The following is a 26248-nucleotide window of genomic DNA, read 5'->3' as shown; positions in this document are numbered from 1 at the left end:
TGGTGAATGAGCTGAAATGTCTCCCTAGCTCATGTTGGTGAATAGCACTCTTGATCATTTATAAATCTTAACATTTTATTTCAAAATATTTTAGTGACCAATTAGTAACAAAACTTTAACTTGTTAATCAGTTTAATGTTAAAGCAGTTAAGTTCTCCAGATGTCAAATCCAGAATAAAAACAGGATGGAAACTGGGTTACAACCTCTCTGAATCAGATGGCTCAGTTTTAGTGCTCTTGATTGTGGCACTGATCCAAAGCCCATTTTGAAGTCAGAGTCCTATTGACTTCAGAGGGCTTTGGATCAGGCCCTGAGTGAACTTTCAGATCACTATTCTGAACAAAATGGAATGTTTGTTCTTTCTTTTGAGGAAGAGCGGTGTGGTGCTTGGCATAGAATCTGCACTCTGATCAGGGAATGTGGGGTGTATACAAATTACACGGTGTAAGAATTTGCACAAAGAATGAGCACCCCAAGATAGATTCTTTTCAGATTGGGCTAGAGCAATAAATGGTCTTTTTTATAACATTTACTTGTCATCTTGCCCTTTGCAAATTAATTATATCAAATGTGTGACAATTCTCCTCCCCCTCTCCCCAACTGGTAGATGAGGTAATGTGTATGTCTGCCACTGCGTTGAACATTTTCACCAACAAACTTTGTTGGGTTGCTGCTACGAGCCGCTGTCTGAAACACTTGCTTTACTCTCCTAAAATGGCTTACAGGCTTCCATTTGCAGACTTTCAATGATTCTGATCACTAACATGAGGTATTGAAAAGTTGTTCTGGTTAGGCACAGCTGTTGGGTAGGGTTTTGCTGGCAGTCCCAAACTTTGAATTCAGGCATCTTATTTTCCCTTTGAGTTCCTTGAGGCAGAATGCACATGAATACTGCATTAAAGTGGGGTCTTCAGGGTGTGAGGTGGTGGTGAGGGGAAGCAAAAAACACAATTTCTTAGTGAGGAGAATTAAAAACCTAATACCAGAGGCTCTTGGAGTTTCCAAAACACACATGGTGTATTAAAGCAAAAAGGTTATAGCTTCCTGAAACAGATGCAGGGAAAAAATTTGCAGCTTTGGATCAAACTTTCGTATTCTAGACACAAAGAGGTGAAGTTACTTCTGGTTGTTTAGGGACTAGCATCCTAGGATGTTGTGAGGTTTGATGTATAACTGAACTCAATAGCTTTTGTGGCTCTGAATCTTGTACTTTTTTAGGTCTTGTTTGAATTTCTGCCTTTATTTGATCTTAAATCAGATTATTGGATTTTGTCTGAATACAGCAGTGGTATAGTTAATTTCTGTTGCCCTCTAATTAAAAATGGCTCCACAATTTAAAAAAAAGTAGGAAAAAACTATCATTAAATTTCACCTTGAAGGGGATTGTTGCTTCAGAAGTGTTTACAATGAAAATGCTATTGGACCCTGTCATAAGCCCCATTAAGGGGAAATAAATCTGACCTTCTCTAAATATCATTTGTTAGAATCCTCACATTTGAATGTTTCCCAGACAGAACAGGGTGGAACTCTGCAAGTGTTAAAGGTTTGTGTTTGTTTTTTTTGTTTTTTGTCCCCAAAGAACAGCAGAGCATCTACTGGCGGTCACACTCCACCTGAACTTCTAACGGTTGCCATCTGAAATTTCCAGTCCTTTCCTTGATCAGTCAGTGATGGAGCTCCCCACAGGAGCTTTGCCCCTTCAACCAAAGTAGTGACTCTTCACTGCAGTCCAATTTCTTGTTGCTTCAGTTTTCCTTTTTACTTCAGTCCCTTCCTGGCTGAGGTTCTTTCTGTGTCACATCTCTCCTTGGAAGAGTCATTTTGTCTCCCCATCAGGAGACCTTTAGGCCCTAATATTGCAACTTTCAGAGCTTGTTGGTAGTTACTTTTGTTTTACCTCCTCCTTAGCTTTATTTGACATTTTCTTTCTTTGTTTCAGGGTATTGAACTAAGTTGTTCAGGGCATCTAAGTGTTTTGCCTTGTGACGTTCCTTGGCTCATTGTCTTCTCAGCTTATCTTTTTGTAGAGTACTTTAGGTCATGAGCCTCCATTCTTGGATCCCCAGTGTAGCTGCTTAACTCTGAACCCAAATAGCTGGTTACACTATGGTGCTTAGTTGTGTCCTGTGGGTTGGTCTTTTCTTTCTTGCTTCTAGGCCTTGTGCTGGATAGCTTTCAGGTCTCTCTGCAGAGAGTATTTTGATCTCAGCATTTCACGGCCATTGCTTCTGCCTGAAAGCACAAAAGGGATGCCATATGTTTCATATGCAGTAGCCTGCATTGTGTGGCACCCAGCAGTCAGTGTTGATAGTAAAGCTTTGAGGTGCACCTGTTAATGCTTGCAGGGCTCTAGGGTTGGAGTCCTGATGAGGTATTTTGCATGGAATGTTGAGTGCTTGTTGTTAGTTTTGCCTGATGTGGAAGACTGAGTGTGCCAAGTACAAGACAGTGCTGCTTGAAGTGTCTATTGGACAAAGCAGAGAGAAGCGCTGGTATCAAGCCTTGTCCACTCGTTAATTCATTTTATACATCAGACAGAGCTATTTCATGGTCTGATTTACTGATGCATATCAGGGCTGCTGATGGGTTGTTCAGAAGGATGATCGTTCTTTGAGGTCCAACTTTGATTCATCTCTCTTCCCATTGCAGTGCTGTAAAGGGGGATCTAGACTGGAGCCTCAAGGCCCTGTCTTGCCTGCTATAAGAATCTGCCTCAAGGCTTATCTGGCACTTTCTGTCATCTTACACAGCTTCTGTGCCAAGATCCTTCAGGCATTTCTGTGCATACAAAACTGTCATTTCAATTAAAAATCTATTCTTTGAAGATTGACTACTTTGAGGCCATTGTTCCCATCTGCAGAACACATTTAGGCAATGAGGTCAAAAACCTCCTCAGGTATCTGGAGGCCTCTGGAGCAAGTTCCCAAAAAACTGGAATTATTCCATCCTCTGTTATTAGAAGCTAACTACCCAGAAACTTGGTAGAAAGGCCTGTTAATATACTTTCAGAAACAAGTAAAACTAATCTTAATTAAGTGAGAACTTCCTCCAGTTTTCTAATCTGAATGAGATTCACCTGAGCTAGAAAACATGAAAGAGGGACTAGCATTGAGTGCCTCAACCCATTTGCAAGTTTGGTTCTCTGCTCTGTAATAGGTAAGGATATATTTTGCCTAGAATGTCAACTTCTTGTGATAGGGACCATTTTTTGTTTTCTGTTTGTAAAGTGCCTTTTCAGTGTGATCCTGGTCCCTCACTGGGACTCCTAGGCATTACTGCAGTATAAATAATGTTAGAGATACTGTTTTCCACCTTAAATAGGACAACTTTGAGATGCTAGGGCATTGAGTTCCTAGCACATTAAAGGTCAGATTCACCTTCAGGATCTTGATTAGTAATCATAGAACTCTAAGGGACCTCAAGAGGTCATCTAGTCCAGTCCCCTGCACTCAAGGCAGGACTAAGTAATAATCTGCTCTTAAAAATCCCCAATGATGGAGATTTTACAACCTCCCTAGGCAATTTATTCCAGTGCTTAACCACCCTGACAGTTAAGGAAGTTTTTTCCTTATGTCCAACCTAAACCGCCCTTGCTGCAATTTAAGTCCATTTCTGCTTGTCCTATCCTCAGAGGTTAAGAACATCAATTTTTCTCCCTCCTCCTTTTAACAGCCTTTTATGTATTTGAAAACTGTTATGTCCCCTCTGTCTTCTCTTCTCCAGACTAAACAAACCCCGTTTTTTCAATCTTCCCTAATAGGTCATGTTTTCTAGATCTTTAATACATTTTTGTTGCTCTTCTCTGGACTTTCTCCAATTTGTCCACCACATCTTTCCTGAAATGTGGTGCCCAGAACTGGACACAATACTCCAGCTGAGGTCTAATCAGCATGGAGTAGAGCGAAATAATTACTTCTCATGTCTTGCTTACAATACTCCTGCTAATGGATCCCAGAATGATGTTTGCTTTATTTGCAACAGTGTTACAGTAATGTCTGACAGTAATGTCTGAATTTGAGTAACTTAAGGCCACCTAGGTGTCAGGTGAGTCTCCAAATGACTGGTAGGAGGAAAACTACTCCCAGGCTGAATGCCTGGACATGCTGCAGGCTGGAAAACCCATAAATCCCATGCAGTACCAAAATGATCTGTGTTAACACAGGATAGCCAGGGTCCCCGGAAAAGATGGCTCTCACACTATGAAAGTAAAAAAGCACCACATTCAGTGCATGACTGAGACCAGCTGGTCTATACCTTGCTTAGCGCCAGCAGGGAATAACCACTATCCCGTTGTAAGGTCAGAAGGCTTCATCTGACTTGAGTTAACACGTGTATCCCATGGTGTGCAGATACTTCCAACAAGTTGAGATCTAAGGAAGTTTAAGGTGAGCCCTAGCAGTGCAAGTTCTTGATGGTGTCACAAAATAAATCCACAAATTAATAATGGACCAAGATAGGAGAAGACTGTGCACTAAGGGTAGTGCAGGAAAGCTGTGGCTGCTGTAAAGAGGTGTGTTAGCAGCTGGCAGCATGGGTGAGAGGTTAGGGCTGTTATGTCCCATAAGGCAAGAGAACACACAAGGGAATTGTGAATTGAGTGATGAGACGGCCATTGTTGGCTTATGAGGGTTATGATTTCGTCCGTATTATGTCTGTGAAAGACTGTAGGATTGAACCAACTTGTTCAGTCTGTACCTTGCTCATGATGTGGTTCCTGATAGGGTAACATTTCATGGGGTGTTTTCTTTCACAGATGAGTTCTATGGTTGCGTGGGCAGTAGCTGACAAAGGGACTTCGGGCATAGCAGAAGTATCTGCTGGTGGCGCAGTTCATAAGAGAACTGTTGCATATCATCTTTGCACCTTGAGGCTATTCCACACTAATGCTATTTTTGTGGGTAACCTTTTGGATATGGCCTAATTAAAAATAGGTCATTTGTCTCAGTAACCCATCGTCAGATACTTAGGGTGAAACATTCCCTCTTCTCTACATCTTCACTTTACCTGTGAACCCAGGGTATTAATGGATCCCCAGATTAACCTAATGTAGGATTCTTCTGAACCACCCTAACACTGAAGGTCGCTTCCTGGGTATTGGTGACTTCTGCGTTTTACTTCAGAGTTTAAACCAGAGTGCCTATTTCCCCCATGTAGTAACTCTTCTGTATTTGGGAGGGTGTCATGATGTCTCTAGAGATCATAAATCATTACCTTGATGATCAAATGTCTGCATACTCCCTTACTTTGGTCAGATCTTCTTTGGTGCATTCTGGGTGAAAGAGAGAGGTTGCAGAAGACTCTGTGTGTTGGAAAGCTGACTCCTCTTCCTGAGTTTTGACACCAGGTTCTTGAGTAGCTGGTCAGTGACCAAGCCATGCCAGTGCTGATTTGGTCAGAGCCAAAGCAGCCTCCACAGTCTGCCTCAAGATGCATATTGTCTGCAAATAAATATGAATATGAAATAAGCTGTGACTCTATCATGTACGTAAGTACACACAAAGCAGTACTGCTGAAATAAATTTCCTGAGGCTGTTCATATTTTGATCCCTCAGTCCAACGGGATCTGCCTGTAAAATGTGGGAACGCAAACTCGTTGCTGGTCTTCAGACTACTAGTTTGGTTGACTTTGAAAGGAAAATCCTACAGTTTGAACATTCTGTCTGGTATTTGTTTCCTTTCCTTTGGCTGTAAAAGACTTCGTAGATTTGGGTTTCAATTTGACTTTACCTGTCATTAAAAACAAAACAGAATACCGTTATCCTTGCTCAAGTTCACTTCATATTTTTGGTTAATACTTACTGCTATTCTCCTGAGACAACCATTTTGTACTCTTCAGAAGTGAGAATCTTGGCAAATGATATCTTTCAGGGTGGATTTGGTTTAAATCAAATTGATTTAAATCATGATTTAAATCACTAGTCAAGAAGACTCAATTTAATCATGGATTTCTACATAACAGTGCATTCTTGTTGGTTGTTATAACCTTAATACATATACTTCACAGCTCGGAGATAGATGAAAGTTTCATTTTTAGAAGGTACACACTAGATATTTTTTTAAGTGATTTATTTTGAAAAGTTTTTTCAGAGTAGTTTTACAGCTATATCAGAAAATGAATGATTGGTTATTTCATTTACCAAAGGTAATTGAAGCAGATATTTATTAAGTCACTGGGAGGGGAAGTATCTCCAATTCAACTGGTTAATCATTAATATTTGGAGGATTTTCTTGCCATGCTGTATTAGGAGGAGAACATCACCAGACAGACATTCAAATTGTTTTATTTAACTAAAACAACAATGTTATGTATTCTGGATGTTTTTCTTCAGCAAACATATAATATTTTAACAAAACAAGCATATGAATTTTTGAATTTAGTTAAACATTCAAATTTTTTAAAATCAGGTTTGTTTTTGTTAAAATGACTTTTACTAAAATAGTTAATGAAATATTAAATTAAATTGACTGTCAGCCAGATCAACATGAGAAACTTAAAATATTGGCTTCTGCAGCTAACTGTCGTCTTCACCTTCATTTTCCTGTTTGTTCATAATCTGGAATAGAAAAATAAGCTTTCCTTCTTTTTCAGGTCCCAAACAATTTCTCAGTTTGGGATGAATTAGTCCAAAGGAAGAAAATATTCTTTCTACACCAGCAGAAGAAGCTACTACTACTGTAAAGTGAGATTATCACTTCGAGTCCCTGAATCCAAGTGCTTAAGTGACTTCGACCAGTTCACTGGTGTGACTTTCTTTAAAACATCATCAGCAAACATATATTTCTTGAATGGTTCACCCTTAGCTCTGATGTTTATTATAGTTGGCATTATGGACGGATGATTGCTTAATGTCCATGTCATAGCCAACTCCTCTTCTTCAGCAGTTAAGGTTTGACCCCAGTACCGAGTATTGAGAATCTTTGCAAGAAAATGAGCCGGAGATAGTGCTTGTCCCATTTGTGTTTTTTTTAATGCTTGTAATTTAACTCTGTTATTGCATATTTATCTTTTTAAGATCTCACTCAGTTCCTTCCAAATTTCAGCAGCGTCAGCAATAAAACAGCAATTTCCCTGCATTTTGTTTAAGGCTACAGAAATAGGCTTCAGGGTACTCGGCATGTGTTCAACATTTCTCTTAAGCCCAATGTTGAGAACTTTGGCTGTGAGTGCCATCTATTTTTTCATGATTCTGTTCACACACTGTCATCAGATTAGGCCAGTTCTTGATATAGTGCTCACAACACTAGTCTTGTGGGAGAGTTAGCTTGGTTCCTCCCACCTTTTTAGAGCAGCTGCCGCAAAGTGGTTGTTACAGAAGTATTTTGCGTTTCAACATTCTCTGAACACTGAAGTCTTTGGCTAATGGGTGCATTGAATGAGCACTGCAACCGTATCTTATTAGCTTGGGACTCTCTTCACTCCTAAATAATTTCTTCTCATCTTGGATACATTTGCAGAATTGTCGATGACCAAGCTGCGTGCTAGACATCTGAATTTTTTTTTCCAGTTTGTTATAGCTTTTACTGCTGCTTCTTGTATCAATTGTTTCTATAAGGAAGACATTCCCTTCTGTTGTCACACAAGCACATACAACAGGATCATTGTGGGACATTGCTCCACCCATCAAGACTCAGGTTAACAATTTTACCCTCTAGACCTTTTGCACACTGCTCAATCTCTTTCATATACTTTATCCAACAATTTGCCTGCAACATCTGCTCTGTTGGGTGGACTGTATCCTGGTCTTAATGACTGAACCCTGTGAATGAAGTGTGGGTTCTCAGTCCTATGGAAAGGAGAGTTTGTTGCATAAACAAACCGGGCAATTTTTTTTATCAATTATCTCTTTTTTTTTTTTTTTTTTTTTTTTTGTAATCTGCTGGTTCTTAATCACAAACTTATCTATGGTGGTTTCTGGATGATGGAGATTTTTTTTTTTCTTTTTGCTACAGGTGATATACTGTGGCTATGATGTGACTGAAACACTATCATTGGCAGATAACTCTGAAACTATAGAAAATGATGGTGATCTTGAAGGTGGATAGTCTTCAGAATCCTGTATGTTGAGGATGGATTCTCCTAAACAAAATAAGTCAATGCAGTTACTTAATTATTATTACTATACTGCTCATTTAGTATTACTCATTGCATTCACTGACACTCAGTACTACTTCAAAGGTGAAATTGTAAAAGGAAGATCTGCCAATTTCAGCTATTCATTTTTTATCACAACTGCATCCATAGAGTAACACCTATAATTTTTTTTTGCTCAAACATGAGAATTCAAGAATAGTCCAGAAGGAAGACAGGCAGTCCTTAAGAAAGAAGTATGAAATAAAAATTTACCAACCTGAAGATCCTGCATGTTCAGACCTGTTCCTTTGATCATCTTCAACGCAGCTTCCTCCTGAGAAGGAACACTTCTCGTGATGTTGTTTCATTCGGGCAACCAGGCCTTGCATTTCTTTGTTGCACTGTATACATTTTGCACGCATGCCTGTCTTACCCACAGGTAGAGGAACTTCATTAAAATATTCCCAAACTGGGTCTCTTTTACGGCCTGCCCCCATTACAGGTTTTCTCATCTAGTGAGAGAATGGTATGGTAGATCTCAGATCAATGAAGGCTACACTCAGAAAGACCTCAAGAAGTCTGGAATATGCTGCTCAAACAGTTTCACTTTTGTTTCTACTCCGTCCCTCCCTTCTCACATTTATCTCCAGACTTCTTCTCCTTGTCCAGATCTATTCCGCCTCCAACAATCTTCTATTCAGTGAACTTTTTGAAACTTTGCACTTTTAGAGAGAGGTAAGGGATTGACTCTGTGTACAGAAATTTGCAGAGGGACAATAGGGTTGAGGTCTGTTGTTTCTCCCTCTATATATTTATTTATTTAAAACATTTTTGCTGTTAACAAGCATGTTATCCCTGGAGAGACAAATCCACAGTTTGAGAACTGCAAAACTAAGCATCTCTGATGATATCTTCTAGACTGAGTACGGAGTCCATTGGGTAGATAGTATCAGGAGGTAGCCGTGTTAGTCTGTATCCACAAAAACAACAATCTGTTAGTCTTTAAGATTGGGTCCCTAATCCATGAACTATTGGAACTCATTTACAAAACTTTCTTAAACATTAGATAAATATTTTCTCATACTCTAGAATTAAATTTATAATCCCTATTCCATGAGACATTATAACTCAAAGATACCTTAATTAAAACTATCTTTAGATAAGTTTTTCTCTTCAAAAAGCATTTATAAAAAAAATCAGTTTTAAATAAAAACCGAATTTTTTGATTTTTTTTTTTTAAATCATTGATTTTTATCCACCCTGATAGATAAGAGAGAGAATATTTATAATTCTGTATCTCTGAATGTTTAAAGCCAAGAGGATTATTTCCCAGCCACCTTCCCTCAATCTAGTATGATTTTGTTCTTGTTTTTTCTGCATGTACCTGTTCATTTCTTGCCTTTTGAGGGAACATTTTTTGTTTGATTATTTTGTTGGTGTATTTTCCCTGCTGAAAGGCTCCTTTGGCATGACTGCCAATGAGGGGTAGGGGTTGGCTTACATTTCTGGATGCTAGAGTTGTTCTTAGAGACCAGAAACCTTTAAAGCTTAGAATTCTGCCCTCATGTACTTAGAAGTGGAGATCTAGGAGGGAGAATCCCATGTGATTGTTAGATCTTCAGAGACATGCTAAGTGATCTTTTCATTACATGAGGAAAAGCAAATATGGCTTTAGAATTCTGAAAACAAGAATTTCATACTAGTTTACAGGATTGGCATATACTTTAAATTCCTTACACGAGCCTTTCCATGGAAATGATGTCCCATCATATTTTGAAGAGGGGGTTGAGAGTTCTTCATGTTCAGAAGTTTCCTTATTCAGTGACTTTCTGACTTTTTGTTCTCTGACTTGCTTAATAAGATGCACCATTCATGGACCATGTTCTCTTGCAAAATTTCACTGCTTTAGTTCTCAAAGTTTTATTCTGCTAACCACCAGGAATGGCTCTCCACATCTTTGCTGGACCATGGACTGTAGCTTGTGAATCACTTTTCTCTTGTTTCTGACCTTCCTTACTGATCCTCTTAGTCTGACACTACTTAACCTGAGTCTGATAGTCTCTGAACGTTTGACATGCTTTTTAGTCTTTTCAGGGTACCACATGTCCCTTTTATTGCTTTCCCATTTCTCTTGTCCTCCTGCTATCTTTAAGATGCTTCTCCATTGTAATCCTTGCTGTTTCCTTTCACTCACTGATTTGTTTAGTTCTCAGGAAGCAAGTGAAGTATTTTCTATTCCTTCTGATGTGAAATTATATGAAGTTTAGGCCTGCCTCCTGGAAACTGTATGCTTAGCAGAATTAAGGGCCCCTTTTTCCTCCTCTTCTCAACTTCATCTGTAAATAGTAACTAAATTACAAGACTGTCGAAAGGAAGCTGCTATTGAAGATCCACTGTTGAAGTATAATGCAAGGCCTGTCCTTTGCACAGACTTCCCCCAAATAATGGAGGCTAAAGGATGGTCTGTTTACATTTTACTGAGGCAAATGACTGCAGCAATTTATGAAGTAATAAGGGAGGATTGGAAAGTAGGCCTTTTGGGCAAGAATTTTGTTTCTATAGTTTTATCTGTGGTTCTTGGATACTGCAGTGTTGGGGGCATTAAAATTTAAATAGAATTGAAATTGCTTCATCTTAGTCTATCCAACTAATTCTTCTCTTGCTAATCCCCAGCAGCAAAACTTTCAGAAGGCTTTTTTTGGTGATTTACTTTTCATTTCTGAAGTCATGCTTACTTCCAAGGCTGCAGATACTAAGGTCTTGCAACTTGGTACTGTATCATTGTGATCCCTATTGAGCAAGTATCTAATGGAATTCAGACTTAACCTGCTTCTTATTTCTGATACTAATTCTTTATCTTCAATTTTAATATTTTAGTGAGGACTACTGTGGTCATACTCTTTGACTTTCAGTAGAGTTGGCACGTCCCCTTAATCAGCATTATAATAGTGTGAAAATAGTGTATTGGCAGCAATGTCAGTTGTCTAACAAAGTTTTGAATAATTTCTCTTTGAAAGTAAAGTAAAATATCTGCTATAATAGAGCATTCATGAAATGAAACTTGTTTTAAGAGGTTAAAATTAAACTTGATCACTAACTATTTTATGTAATATAGTGTCCAACTGTAAACATTAGGCAGCATGCTCCTTAGTCATTAAAATTGTATGAATTCATAATATAGTAGGTGATCTTTTGTGGAAACACTTTTTGGTTTTATATTTAACTGTAAAAATAATACACAGATCACTGACTCAGTACAGATTAAGAGATGCACAGTACCTATGGCATATCTCTTAAGTATTTGTAGTGGCACTGCTGTGTCACTACAAGGTGCGTAGTATAGACAAAGCCTTAGTTAAGTGAAAGCTGAGAAATTGAGGGGAAGGGATTTTTAATGATTCAAAACTTTATTTTTTGACAATTAAAACCTATTTAACTTCAGTGACCAACCCTTTGGAAAAGGACATCATTGTTAAAAATCTAAAACTCCCACACTTACAGTGCAAGAGCTCATAAACATGCTCTGAGACATCCAATAGCTCCTCCAGCAAAATTGGTTTATGTGGGGTTGGGAGTGAGGCATTTTTCATGTATCGTAAAGAAACAAAAAAGGTGTAATCTCATTAAGTTTTTGCAGTTGAGGTGGTCTGCATGAAGGCGAGCTGGCTAACTTCAAATACTAGCTGATGCTGTAATAATTGCTTGAATAGTTGCTGTGAAGGTGTGCTATTCATCTGACATAGACGCTTGATTATTTTGTTCTGGTTTATCTTCGGATCTTATTAGTTGATCTGAATTTTTTAAAAAAACTTCTTTTTGTTTTTCCTTCTAGATTTTGGATCCCTCTTTGATCTGGAACATGATTTACCAGATGAACTAATCAGCTCCACAGATTTGGGACTTACCAACGGTGGTGACATTAATCAGCTGCAAACCAGTCTTGGCATGGCACAAGATGCTGCATCTAAACATAAGCAGCTGTCTGAACTGCTGCGGGCTGGTAGTTCCCCAAACCTCAATATGGGGGTTGGGGGACCAGGCCAAGGCATGGCAAGTCAAACCCAACAGAACAGTCCTGGAATGGGAATCTTAAACAGCATGGTTAAAAGCCCCATGGCACAGGCAGGTTTGACGTCTCCAAATATGGGGATGGGTACAAGTGGCCCAAATCAAGGTCCTTCAGCCCAGTCAACTGCAGGAATGATGCCTGCAGTAAATAGTCCAGTTAATCAGCCTGGCATGGGAATGAACACAGGGATGAATGCTGGCATGAATCCTGGGATGCTGGCTGCAGGCAATGGACAGGGGATGATGCAAGGGCAAGTCATGAACGGTTCAATTGGAGCAGGAAGAGGGCGACCCAACATGCCATATCCAAATCCAGGAATAGGTAATGCTGGTAACTTGTTGGCTGAGACACTGCAGCAAGGTTCTCCCCAGATGGGAGGACAGACGGGACTGAGAGGGCCACAACCTGGAGCAATGAACAAGGTAAGGAAAGCTTGGTTACTTTACTTATTCCATGTGGTAACTTTGACATCATTTATAAGAACTAGGGTAGAAAACTCATTCTTGACCTGTCTTCAAAACCCGTATTATAAGGGAACACTTCCTTCTAGATAATTTGGTACAAAAGAATTGGCAGCATTCAAAGGAGTTATATAAAGGTGAGAATTACAGATCTTATAAGAAGCTACATTCATTAGAGACATGTACCAATATTGCTGGATAAAGGTCTGTTACTTTTTTAAAAAACCTGTTAATTTTTTACATTGTCATCACTACCACTCTAAATTAAACTAAAGATTCTCTGATGTATTTTGATCTGAGAATGTAGTTTTTATTCCTGTCCATAAATACGTTCCTTGGTGGAACAAGTGGATTTGAATCCTTTTTATTAAACATTCACTTAAATTTCTATGGACCCATATTGGAATTCTTACTGGGTAAGTGTTAATCTGCCAAATTTGGTATAAAATTTGGAAGACTCATTCCAAGGTGAGGGAATAAAGAGGAAAGCAGAAAAAAAAAATAGAAAATATTCTTGGGTAATGGGGAAGGAAATGAGTTTTTAATATTGGGATGGGGAAAAGAGTAAGGAGGAGTGGTACTGGGGCATTTTGAAAATGGAAATGATCTGGCATGACAGAGTTGAAACTACAAATACACATTCCCCTTTTCAGAAATAGTCTGACGTGGAATATTTTTCCAAGCTTTGGGTTCAACTCTAAATCAGAAGTCAGAACAATCAGTCAACTATTATGCAATTTCCATCCAGAGTGAATTATATCATGTGTTGGTCAAAGAGGGAAAGTTATTCTAAAAAACACTTTAAAGAGATTTATTCAGATGCTGTAATCAAAATGAAAATTTTGGAAGCTTATTGGGTTGGGATGCACCTTATTCCATAAAAAGCACCCTTAAACTTAAAAAAACCAACCAAACTAATTTAGAATATTAGTCTGTAATGTGGACTAGATCTTAACTAGTATTAATAAAATGGTCTGAAATAATTGCCTTACAAATAGCCTAAGAAGTAAATTTTAAAAATCAAAACTGACCCTGTGAGCTTGATGTAATAGTAAATATGGTACCTAGTGGGTGGAAGCATATCTAACAATGAACTGGCCTTTGATTGGATTGTTAATATTAATCTGGTAGACTACGATCACTTGGACTGTTTGGTAAACATGACCGTTACAAAAGGATGTGTTGCAATATATTCAAATGGTGCTGTAAAAAGGAAATTAAACATAATTGTTCAATGTAACTGAAATTTCTCTAAGGGCAGAGTCAGAAGCATATCAAAACAACTATACAGAAAGGAATTTTGATGCATTGTTCTCTATAGTCCAATGTGGAATTTTATTTCAAGTTAAAAATTTACACTAATTTCAAGATTAATGCATTGCAGTTCAAGATGCATTTTAATTACAAGATTTAAGTATCAATAAAGCTGATCAAATTTCAAAACATCTGTTTAATTTGGAGAAAATCTTTGCTAAGATTGCAAGGTCAGTCTTTGAATTGATATAGTTAATTTACACTGTCCCCAACCTATTTCAACCGAAGCCCTGAAGTGTGCTGTGTGGATCCAAATAAGGAAGGAAAGCATTTCAAATTTGATCTAGTTGCTTGCTTTTTGGGATTTCAAATCAAATACATCAGTGCAGTATGTGGAATTTTTAATTTGCTATCTGAGTTGATAGAAAATATATTTGAATAGGGTTTAATGTGAAGAGAGAAACCTTAGCTATAAAAATGCATGAAATTTTGTTTGAGCCTATGTTTCAATGTCGTATTTGATTGTAATATACATTGCTCATAAAGTAGCTGAACTGCCTGATGAGAAGGAACAGTCTGAAATGGAGGCTGAAATTCCAGAATGTCTTCATTTGGTTTAGTTGTTGGCAGGGAGCCGATGTTTCACTACTTGCAGTGGAGTTAGCAGAAGCTAATAACAGTAATATCTCTGACCATTGTATCTTTCCACCCATCTGGCCTCATCATTCCCACCTCCAAATCTTCAAAAAATAGATGGAAAAGGAAATTAAACATAATTGTAAATATAACTTTTTATTGGCTGTTTAAAAATATTTTGGTAAATTACAGTGGTAGTTTTTTAACCTGGGAGCCTGGATTTACTAATGTGTAGTGGCTCTTCAGTTTGAGTAGCAGAAATATGCTTTGAAGGCCTATTGTTGCTCTATGGAGTTAGTGAAACATTTCCTCGGTGATGTTTAACTGGTGATGTAGTGGATCGGGGTGTGCCTAAGAGGAGCCAGCAGAACTTGAGAAGTGGGAAGGGAGCTAGCACAGGGTGTGCTTTGCCTGAATGAGCCTGCTGCTAGCTGTGTTTGATTTAGGTTAAGGTGGGGGGTGGGAGTTCACCTATTGTTCTTGAAACAGGAATTTGAAGGCCATCTGTTCTGTTTACAACTACTGAGACTGTTTCAAATGTAAGCATTTTAAGGACACTTTCAAGTTAAAATTTTGATTGTGTGGATGAATGAAGGATTTTAAAAAATACAGGAAATAGGTAACATTTTATTCATTCGTACTGCATAAGTCCTGCAACTTAAGTTAGGTGCATAAATATAAAATTCATCAGTTCTATAAATAAAAACCCCACTTTGTAAAAGTCCTTATACTTGTTTTGCAAGGTAGTATCTTCATGTCTGCATCAAACTTATTTCTAAATAAATTCCCTAGTTTCAGTATGAAGAGGAAACTTTTATTACCAAGGTTCCATGATATTGAATATGCAGGGTGCCGGCTTTGCAATCCAGTGGAAGAAAGCCTGGCACACCCTTGAGAACAGACAAATCTGTTTTAAAAATTTTCCTGAGATGAGCTTTATTGCATGTTGTTACTAAGCTTGTTGGGATGCTTATTTGGAGATAGGATTGTGTGCTTGGAACAGAATTGCTCTAAATTTACAGAGGATTATCCTTTTTGATAGCTACCTGGACTTTATCTTCATGACCAAAGGTTTAGTCTCACCTCCTGAATAAAGCTGGACTTAGGAGTAAGATGGTTATTTGAGGCTTATTTGTCTTTAGGAGCCTAGATATACTAGCCTCAAATTGGACAAGTTTCCAATTGGTATTTTATAAATTCACAAGTCAAATAATATCTATACTATCCCAACTCCAGCAGCCCTGAGCCAGTTAATCTTCAACAAAATACTCATTTTATTCTGCCTCTTTGGCTGTTCAGCAGCTTGCTGTTAGCACCCTCTGGTTACTATCATGTTGCCTGGTCTACTCATGTTCTTCAGAATGGGAAGGTGTTTCATAAACAAATATGATAATTTGTGTATTTCTTTGGTGGTGGTTGCACTCTGCTGTCCTGCGTGCCACAAATCTGAAGGTAAAGTGACGTCAGCCATTTGAAATAAATATTTTTAATGTCTGTTCTTCCAATAATTTTTCTCCTAGTATGAAAAGGAGAGGAGACTAGTCAGTCCTGATACATTATGGACACCAATCAGAACACTTCATTTCTATGTAAAGCTTTAAATCTGTTTGAAATATTTTTAAAGAATTGCAGTTGAGCAGTCCTCAAATCATCTGATTCAATACATAATTTTGGGAGTATACAAAGTTCAGAAGTTAGGCTGTTAAAAACATGGGGCAAACTTGTTCAGTTCACTTTGTAAAAATCTAGAATTGGTTTATATTAGAGGATGGTAACTTGGCTTGGTCCCTACCTTACTGTAGTAAGATGAGGCCCTGAAATATAAACTCTTGTGTCAGAGGCCCAGTCTGAGGCCTGAACCAAAGTACTTCCAGGCATTGCTAAGCAAAAGTTGGGCTGGGAGCCAGAGGCAGGCCCCACTCACAGAAGTTGGCGAGAAGAGGGCTGCTAGAAGCAGGTGCATCCACACATAAGTGCTAATAAGAGGAACTTGTGCCAAAATGGCATCAGAATACTCCACAGAGATAACGAGGAACAGGCAGGTGCATCTTAAAGACAGGGTCAAAAGGACAGCATGATGGATAGATCATGTTTGAAACAACATGATCAAAGGGGGAGACAGCACCCTAATGAGTCTAGGGGCTGTACCTCAATACGTCAGTAGGGATGAGTAATCTGTCCTGTAACTGTATAAAAATAGGTCCCGGAGTGCACATCTTTGTCCAGCCTAGGGGGCAGTGGAATGTCCCGCCACTGACTGAGCTGTGTCCATTGCTAGGGGGCACATATTCGTAGTATGTCCTGTAGAGTCTATAGGAAACTATTACTGTGCTTTGTTTAACAATAAACCTGGCTCGGGTTCCTTCGTACCCTACTAGAGTCTGTGGTCTTTGGGGGTTCTCTTGGGGTTTGCTGTGTCGGCTATCTGCGCAGAACTGGGGTAGCACACAGAAGGAACATGCACGCAGCCGATTGTTATCGAACAAGAGCAGAGCACCACACCGGTAGCCACTGACACTTACCAACAAACAGAACTTCTAAAAAGTAGAATTCAGTTGTAACTGAGTGAAGAAAAGATATTCTTAATTTTGTAGAAAGAACTTTTTTTTTCCCCTTTACAACTTCAATGCATCCCAACTGAAATTATGTCAAATTAGAATCCTCCAGGTAGCTTAATTTTAAAATGACTTGAGTCTTATGAATTGTGCTGCCCAAGGCTTGAAGAAGGGGGAAAAATTAATTATTGTAGTAGATATGGAACTTCTGAAGTTGGTGCAGTTAAGGGACATAATAGAAATGGTCTTCTCTTTGGCATCATTAAATCACACTTTTAGGGGTGATATTTTGGCCATAGTATTGCTATGCATTCTTTAAATAGCTGCTGTTTTCCATCCCAAATGTGGACATTTCAGTGGTGGGTGGATTGATGTGTGTGTAAAGTGCTTTTGGATGAAGGGTGCTTTTATGATTGTACGTTGATCTATTTAAAGAATTAAAATTCACTTTTAGCTGGGTGTGTAACTTTTTTTTCCTGGGTGGGGAGGAGAAAAATCTGGCTAATAGTCTGCTTTTCCAAGCAATATCAGAGGTAGACAGGTGTTCAGGGGGGAGTATTGGAGCTGTGGAGACCCTTGCTTTTACTGCAGCCAGTAGACTCTTAGGGTGGGTAGGAGAGAAGCTCTTCCAGCAGTCACTGGTGAGGTAGTGCTAACATTTATTAGGCATGTACTACCAGAGACTGTTATGAAATATGAAGCACAAGAGTAGTGTCCAAGGTCAGCAGCCCAGGATAAAGAGTAATGCTAAACGTCTCATCAGAGTTTTGCCATTGATACTTGCTGGCTGTCTATTCATATTTTGTATTGGTCTTTCAGGATAACAGGTATTGGATAAACGGACTTTAACGGACCTCTGTGACTTCTTTGGCCTCAACCCTTGCCAGAGTGGTGGCTGGTGCGGCTTGCGCAGTGGGCTGGTGGGCAGCTGTCAGGGCTTGTGACAAAACTTCCTTACTCATGAATAAGTGGCCACAGAAGTTCACCAATATGCGAGTGTGCTAGGGCATCTACTATAGCTACCACTAATGGAGGTGTTTTCAATGATAGTACACTGGTGGGAAATTAAGAAAAACGTGAGTGTAGACAGCTTCTTTCCCTGTCCATGCTTCCTTGCTGACTGGCTGATGTCTACATTTTCTGTGACTGCTGGTAGGAGGTAGCTGTGGTAGTCCTCATTTTCAGCTAGTTCTGTAGATTCTTTGAAGTGGTCCCTCGCTCTCAAGTGGGGAGGGAGGCCACTCCGCCTCGCTGTGTCAGGTAACAGCACTTGGGCTCGGGTTCCGCTGGCGGGGCCAAGCAGTACGAAGTCTATGGCTCTGAGGCCACTTAGCAGAGGCAAACAACAAGTAACAATTTGGTGCTCTAGTCCCCTTGGGCGGGGCAGAGCAATGAGCAGTCTTTAGCCCACAGCCTCCTGTCTGAGGCTGGCAGTAACTAACAGTCTAAAGCTCTGGCTCTTTGTGCAGGGCAGAGCAGGGAACAGACATTAGCCTAAGCCTCCTGGCTATGGCGGCCAGCACACACACACTAAGGCTCGGTCTTCTGATGGGGGACAAGCCAAGCACAGGCCTTCTGGCCTAGGGGTGCAAAGGCTGCCACCCCAGGGGTGGGGTTGGCAGCAAGGGGGGTAGGAGGACCTCAGGCCCCAACAGTGGCGGAGTGTTCTGCCACTGGGTCAGCAGGGATTCCAGCTGCAACGTGCTGACCCCTGCTCCAGCAACAAAACTGGAGTAAAGTCTGGTTTCCCTGGGCTACTTCCAGCCACAGTCTGGAGACGGGGTTATGTAGTCCAAGTGTCCTCTGTCTCCTCAGGGTCTACTGTGGATGGCAGTCCTGGCAACTTCTCTCCAGGTTCTGTCTCCTCCAACGGCAGGGCGCTGCGCAGCATGGGCTCATCTGTGACTCCTTCCGTGGCTTCTGCTCAGCTGAGCTGTAGGTCCCTCCCTTGTACTTCCTGTCCTGCCTGTCTGGCGAGCTGGGGTACGGGCAGGTCTGGCTCTGCCCGCCAAAGGGAGGGTAGTGGTCCCTCGCTCTCCAGTCTGGAGGGAGGCTACTCTGCCTCCCTACAGTCTTCCATTGAAGAGCTTGGCTAGCTAGAGAAGTAGCTGGAAACAAGAACAATGCAGTGCTGTTTCTTGATTATGGTAGTGTCTGCTATGAGCAAACGTTTCAGAAGGCTGGTCCATGTTCCAAGGAGTTTACAGCCTAAGGAGCCTCTTAATATCTAACTCTGCTTCTGCTTAACTTTCATGAGCAGCCACACTACTGGTAGGCACAAGGCACTCAGTAGTGCCTGCTGCACATTGAAGATTCCTAATTTTGGAGGCATCTGCTTCCCAGTGTGAAGTGGTAGTGTTGGAGCTCCTTGCAGCTGCTGTTGCATCTGGCCAAAGCAGCCTTTTTTGCTGCTGTCTTTTCCTGAGAAGGAGGGGATGCATTTTCTGTGCCACTGCTACTCTTGGCTGAGAAGAAGGGACTCCAGGGTCTTCACCACCTCTCCCAATCGTGGTGGCAGCTTGATGCTGCTTGCATTTTGGGGCAGGGAGGGAAAGCAACGCTGCCTACTTCTCTCCCCTTATCTGTTCCTCTTCAATTTGTGTGCAGAAGAAGTGACTACCTGAGCTTAACTTTAAAACCTGTGACTTCATTTTCTCCCTATTCCTCTTTTACTCTATCCGTTTCCCTCATTCAGTCTACTTAATTCACTTACGTTTTTCTTCCTCCTTCATTCATTCCATAAACCACTTTTATTATATCTTCTCCCCTTCCTATGTCTCATTCTTCTCATCACATGCACCCTCTCCCCTGGTTTCCCTGTACATGTAACTTTTCTCACACAGTGAAAGTGAGGAAGAGGGTGTGTGAGATCAAGTGTTATTTACTCCTTCTCATAAAACAAGAAGTAGGGGTCACCAAATGAAATTAATAGGCAGCAGGTTTAAAACAAACAAAAGCAAGTATTTCTTCTCACAACGCACAGTCAACCTGTGGAACTCTTTGCCAGAGGATGTTGTGAAGGCCAAGACTATAAGCAGGATTCAAAAAAGAACTAGATAAATTCTTGGAGGCTATATAGGTCCATCACTGGCTATTAGTCAGGATGGGCAGGGATGATATCCCTAGCCTCTGTTTGCCAGAAGCTGGGAATGGGCGACGGGGGATGAATCACTTGATTACCTGTTCATTCCCTCTGGGGCACCTGCATTGGTCACTGTCGGAAGACAGGATATTGGGCTAGATAGACCTTTGGTCTGACTCAGTATTGCCATTTTTATGAAATGGAAGAATGGGGGGAGGAAAGTGAAAGGAGAGGAAAATATTAATACGGGCTATGGCATGAATATGGAAAAAGTGGGAATGAGAGAATGAAGAGGTTAGTGGGAATTGGGAGAGGAATTGAGCGAGGGGGAGAGTATGTAAAAAAAACTGTATTCACTGATTTTTAAACTTCCTCTCAAACAGTTGTTAGTTATGTACACTAATTAAAATTAGAGGAAATATTGTCTACAGCCTCTCCGAAGATCACTATCAACTGCGGTGTATAATTGCTAGAGAACTGCTGCTCTAAAAGACTGCAGCTATCTTGCAGGAGAAATCCTTCTGCCTTTCAAATGAATAAGCAGTGGGGACCATGATGAAAACAGCTCCAATACAAAAGCCCCAGTTTCAGTCCAGTAACGCAGGAGAAACTGGAATATTTTTGGTGAGATTTGTAGCTGACATTCTCAAGATGAAGATGCCAGCCTGTAGGCTTTTTTTTTTAATGCTGGAATGATGGGGACATTGTCTAATTCTGGTTAGGTATGTTCTTATAGGTACTAGATGAATGCTAGATCACTCCAAAACTGCTTTAAGACAACACATGCTGGCTATTTATATACAGGAAGCTGTTGGCTCCCATGATCAATCTTTTTGTGTTTCCTATATCAAATCCACTGTTCGAATTTAAACGTAATATACCAGAGATGTTCTGGATTGAAAAATTGCATGTGGGCTTTATGCAAGGATTACTAATTCTTCATGGTTGTCCTGGGTGTCAGTGTACATGTCCTGTGTTTCTAGAGCTTTTCTAGACTGGCTTACACATCCACAGACTGGTGTGATCCAGTGTTAGATCTGAGGGAATCTTAAGCTTTGGTTAAAAACTTTTGTTTTGCCATTAAAGCACTGTGATGCAGTGTGAGTGCCTAAAGTTAGTTATCTAGGAGGTATGAATGCTGTTTGGAAGAGTCTTTTTTCTGTGAACTTGATCTGAGGAATTCTTCAACCAACAAATTCAAGCTCATGGTCATCCTATTCCAGGATTCTTGGGTTGATTAGGGATAAACTAAATACTGTTCTGAAGGAGAATATTAACTTTTTGACTGCCCTAGGACATGTCTTCCTTGCAATGTGCAACACAAATATTCTTTGTATGAGATGATTCACTCTTGCGTCTCAGAGAACAAAGTCCAGGTCAAGCAGGCAAGGGGATTGTTTTCAGTTATCTTCCATTCACCAATAGATGGAAATGTTGAATTCCCTCCTACAATGGGGATCTGCTGCATCAGACTTGAAACTGGTCTCCCCGTCTCTCCCCCACCCCTCTTTCTCAAGGATAGGTAAGTGGTTCGTCTCTTTCTAGTGCAGCTTGCCTGTCCATGCTTTCTAGAAGCATGCTTAGTGAACTATAGCGGCGGCGGTATTCCTGCAAAATTTTGTCTTTGTGCTCTGAGGCAGAGGTTTTCTCTGTGGGTTTTCTTCCTTAGGAGTTTTTCAATCTTTACCCTTTTCCAGCTTAGACTTACAAAGGCAAACTTCTTTAGGCACACTTTGATGGAATGAAACTCTTAAGCAAGCTTCTCCTGAAAGCTGTTAAAAATTCTTCAGGTATGATTTAAATTGTTCCCAGCCATCCATTTTTGACAGATACTTGGGAAACTTCAGGTTTATTTCCCTGCAACTGTCAGCTATACAAGAATTGTCAAACTCTCGTCTTTCGATTTATCAGGACCAAGAGATTATTCTTCTTTGAGTAGTGTCCCTGTGGGTGCTCCACTGTAGGTATATCTGTGCCCCTGTGCCTCTGATCAGAGATTTTTAGGTAGCAGTGTCCATTTGGCTTGCACATGTGCTTTCTGCCTCGAGGCTTTCTAGTGCTGTGTGGGTGAACCTCTTGCAGTTCCTTATCAACTGCCCTTGCCCTGAGACAGAGCGAGTAACAGTCCGGTTTTCTTATCTCATGTTTAATTATAATTAATAATGTTTTTAGTCTTTTATAGAGTTTTATTTTTGTAGCATGCAGAGATTCCATTTTTAATTTTTTTCTCCCTATTTTCCCCCTCCCCCCTCTTTGGGGATCACCCTATGGAAGGGGCATGCTTCGCTACCCTAGCTGTAAATGGTGCCTCTCCTGTTACAGATGGACATGTCTGCTGCCTCCTATCCTGCAGAATTGCCTCTTCTGTCAGCAGTTGAAGGCTAGATCCTGAAAAAATTGAGTTTAAAATTGAAATTCCTCCTTATGGAGGGGTTCTTAAACCGGTATCTGACCCCGGTCCTGAATCCTCTCTGCGGCAAAGATCATCCCTAGAGCCTTCAACTTCTAGGGAGAAAGAGCCGACGAGAAAATCTTCAGACTCACCTCGCAAAGCTTCCAAATAAAAAGAGGGCTGCAAGCCCTCAAGCTGAGCTCCTCACCAGCCAGAGGAGGTCCTGGCACAATTGGTCACTTTGGCACTGGTGGCTTTGAAACATGGTACCCAGAAAACACAGGGACCCTCGGGTACAAGCTCCGCTGTAATGCCTAAAGACATGAAGGGCACAATCTTTGCAAAACTGGTACCGCCAAAGAAATCCTTGGGCACCAACCGCCTCAAAGCAACGTTTGTTTGGACCGTGACGCCCATAAAAGATATCGGTATTGATGAATCAGCACCAATAACCCCTGATGATACCGATCGCAACGATACCCTTACAATCACAGAGATGCCAGAGTTCCCGCTACTCAGTACTGGTATCAAGCATGTCCTGGTACCCAGAATCACCAGAGGTTCTGGTGCCTTCACCTCCCGCTTCCCTGTCAGCCCCACCCTATTCCAGCAGGAGTGACCTGGTGGTTGTGACAACCTCTCTCTGGCCTCTCACCATCCCTCATAATTACAACAATCAGTACCTTCCCAACTACACCCACGCTCCAGTCCCCAATCCTCCTGATATGGCCACCTGTGGGTGCTGCCACTCGTGTCCTTTCCTCCTCCCCAGCGGCCGTACTGAGATCCGTGGGCAGCCTACAGGCACCATACTACTTGGGCATCCAGTGTCTCCTACAGAAAGTCTACTAGGAGATCTCCTACAGTCTCTGTATCCAGAGCCCCAGAATATCAGGAGGAAACTTTTGAGGAACAGGAGGCCAAACTAGAAAAGGAGACTATACCCCCAGCAAATATCTCCTTCTCCTCCTCACTGGATGAGGCGGTGATGTCCCCTCCATCACAGGCCAGTGATTTTAAACGTTTTCAGGATCTCGCTAAGAGGGTTGCTGACACACTGAAAATCTCCCTTGAAGTGAAAGATACCCACCACAAATTGCTGGACGTATTACACACCACCTCCTCTTCAAGAATTGTCCTCCCAGTCAATGAGCAGCCTTTAGATCCTGTCAAGGTCATCTGGCAGACAAGAGCCTCCACTGCACTGACATGTAAAATGGCTGAGAAGTACTACGTGTCCCCCAAAGAGGCACACTCTTTTTATGCATCCTCAGTCTAACTCTGTTGACATTGATGCTGTTAATTTTCAAGGAAAGCATCACTACGCTAAATCAAATCCTTATGATAGAGACTGGAAAAGGCTGGACTTATTTGGGAGGAAGGCATACTCCTCAGCAACTCTGCAATTCAGGATTTCAACCTATCAAGTTTTAATGGTGAAGTACGAACACATGAATTATGGAAAACTCAGTGCCTTTATTGACCACTTGCCAGAAGCACAACGAGAACAGTTTCAAGCAGTCATCCATGAGGGCCAGCTGGTAGTGAGAACAGAGCTACAGACCACATTGGACACTGTGCCTACAGCAGCCTGCTCAGTTTCAATGGCAGTGGAATGAGGCAGGCTTCATGGTTACACTTCTCAGGGCTGCCTAAGGAAGTACTGATGACGATTGAGCACTTCCCTTTTGAGGACTCCACTCTTCTCTGACGAGACTGACACATAGCTTCACCCTTTAAAGGATTCCATAGCTACTCTGCACTCTCTAGGAATGTACTCATTAGTTTACAACCAGCTCGCAGAGTTCCCCCCCACCACCACAGTGATACTACGAACCACAACAAAAGACCTAGGATGCAGAAGCGGAAACAGTCAACCTCCCAGTCTTCAACATTTCAGCCCTCAATGTCAAAGCACCGGTTTTGAAGCCTTGGTCAAGGCCCTGAGCAACCACTCCTTATAATAGCTGCAACACACAGACCCTTCCACATCCCTTTGGATATTGCCTAGCTTTCTTCCCCCAGAATTGGGAAAACATCACTTCCGACAAATTGGTCTTAGAGATCATTTCCAAGGGTTACTTAATCCACTTCTCCCTCCCTCCCTTCTACCTACCTTCTCTCCCCATCCCTCTTCAGGGATCTTTCTCACAAGAGACTCATGTCAGGAAATAGCAGGTGATCTGTACCTAGGGGCCATAAAACCTGTCCCTGTTCACCTCCCAAGGCAAAGGCTTTTATTCAAATATTTCCTGATCCCCAAGAGAAAAAAGGAGGTTGGAGACCCATATTAGATCAAAGAGCACTAAACAGATATGTGAAGGCGCAAAGATTCAAGATCACACTAGAAGCAATTATTCCATCTCTAGAGCAGGGAGATGGGTTCTCTGCCCTTGATATACAGTATGCCTATTTCTACATCTCAATCCTACCGTCCCACAGAAGATTCCTTTGATTTACCTCTGGGCAGGACCGCTACCAGGACAGAGAACTTCCATTCAGTCTCTCACTGGCACCCAAAGTATTCTCCAAGGTCCTCTGTCTTAGCAACACATCTACGAACACTGGATATCGTAATCTACCCATATCTGGAGGACTGCCTTATCATTCCTTCAAAGATGCCCTATGAGCCACCCAAAGGACACTTTTGCGCAACTGGGTCTACAACTCAATACCCAGAAATTAGCCTTGACTCCAGTAAAGCGTTTGGAGTTTATAGGGGTTGAACTCGACGCAGTTTAAGCAAGAGCATTCCTCCTGCTGCACAGATTCAACACTCTGACCAGTCTCCTAGAGACAGTTCAGGCCAGCCCACAAATGACAGCCAGAAATTGCCTTCATTTTCTCCGGCACATGGTATCATGCATATTTTTGACATCTCATGCCCAATTACATATGAGGGATCTACAGACATGGCACAGATATGTTTAGAATCCAAACAAGGACAGGCTCAACAAGCTGCTGTCGATACCCTCCAGAGTCGAACACTCCCTAAAATGGTGGAAAGACCCATCTGATGTATGTGCAAGGATCACATTCACACAACCAGCAGCAGCACTGATTCTAACAGCAGATGCCTCTCTGTTAGGCTGGGGAGCCCACCGCAACAATCGTAGAGTTCAGGGCAAATGGTCCCCGTGGAAGCTTTACTCTATATCAACCTTAGGCTTGTGCGCACTTTCTCCCATTCATCAGGGATACTCTTTCGAATATCATGACAGACAAGATAGTGTGCATGATTTACCTAAACTGCCAAGGGGGGTGCCAGATCACCTTCCCTTTGCACAGAAGCACTAAAACTCTGGAACTGATGTATGCACTACAGTGTATTCATATCAGTCGCTTGCCTGCCAGGGATACAAAATATAACAGCAGTCAGTCTTAGAGGTAATTTCTCTCACAACCATGAATGGGAAATGAACCCAAACTGTGCTCCACAATGTATTTGGTCATGGGGAACCCCAACAATAAAATTGTTTGCTACTTCCCAGAACAAGAAATGTCTCCACTACTGCTCCAGAGCCAGATTTAGGAAATAGTCCCTAGGTGATGCTTTCTTTCTTCAGTGGGGCAGAGAACTGCTATACGTCTTTTCTTCATTCCCTCTGATATCAAAGGTCCTATTAAAATTAAGGTGTGAAAAAGCAAGCGTTATACTGATTGCTAGCTGTGTCAGGTATGGGTAACACACTTCTCTCTGTCAGTTGGGGGCAATGTGTCCTCCAAT

The 26248-nt window shown here is 41.1% G+C and overlaps 1 protein-coding gene across 3 annotated transcripts in view; it reads left to right on the top strand.

Annotated features, from left to right (window-relative positions):
• LOC128838629 (histone acetyltransferase p300-like) overlaps window positions 1-26248 on the top strand; it is a 116730-nt gene that overhangs the window by 10692 nt on the left and 79790 nt on the right. For all 3 annotated transcript variants that reach the window (XM_054030988.1, XM_054030997.1, XM_054030981.1), the window contains exon 2: window positions 11905-12563. In XM_054030988.1, coding sequence (XP_053886963.1) covers window positions 11905-12563 — 659 coding nt within the window. The remainder of the gene's footprint in view (window positions 1-11904; window positions 12564-26248) is intronic.

The sequence above is a fragment of the Malaclemys terrapin genome, chromosome 1 (assembly GCF_027887155.1).
Source record: "Malaclemys terrapin pileata isolate rMalTer1 chromosome 1, rMalTer1.hap1, whole genome shotgun sequence".
Lineage (NCBI taxonomy): Eukaryota > Metazoa > Chordata > Testudines > Emydidae > Malaclemys > Malaclemys terrapin.
This window is presented reverse-complemented; position numbering and strand designations above follow the sequence as displayed.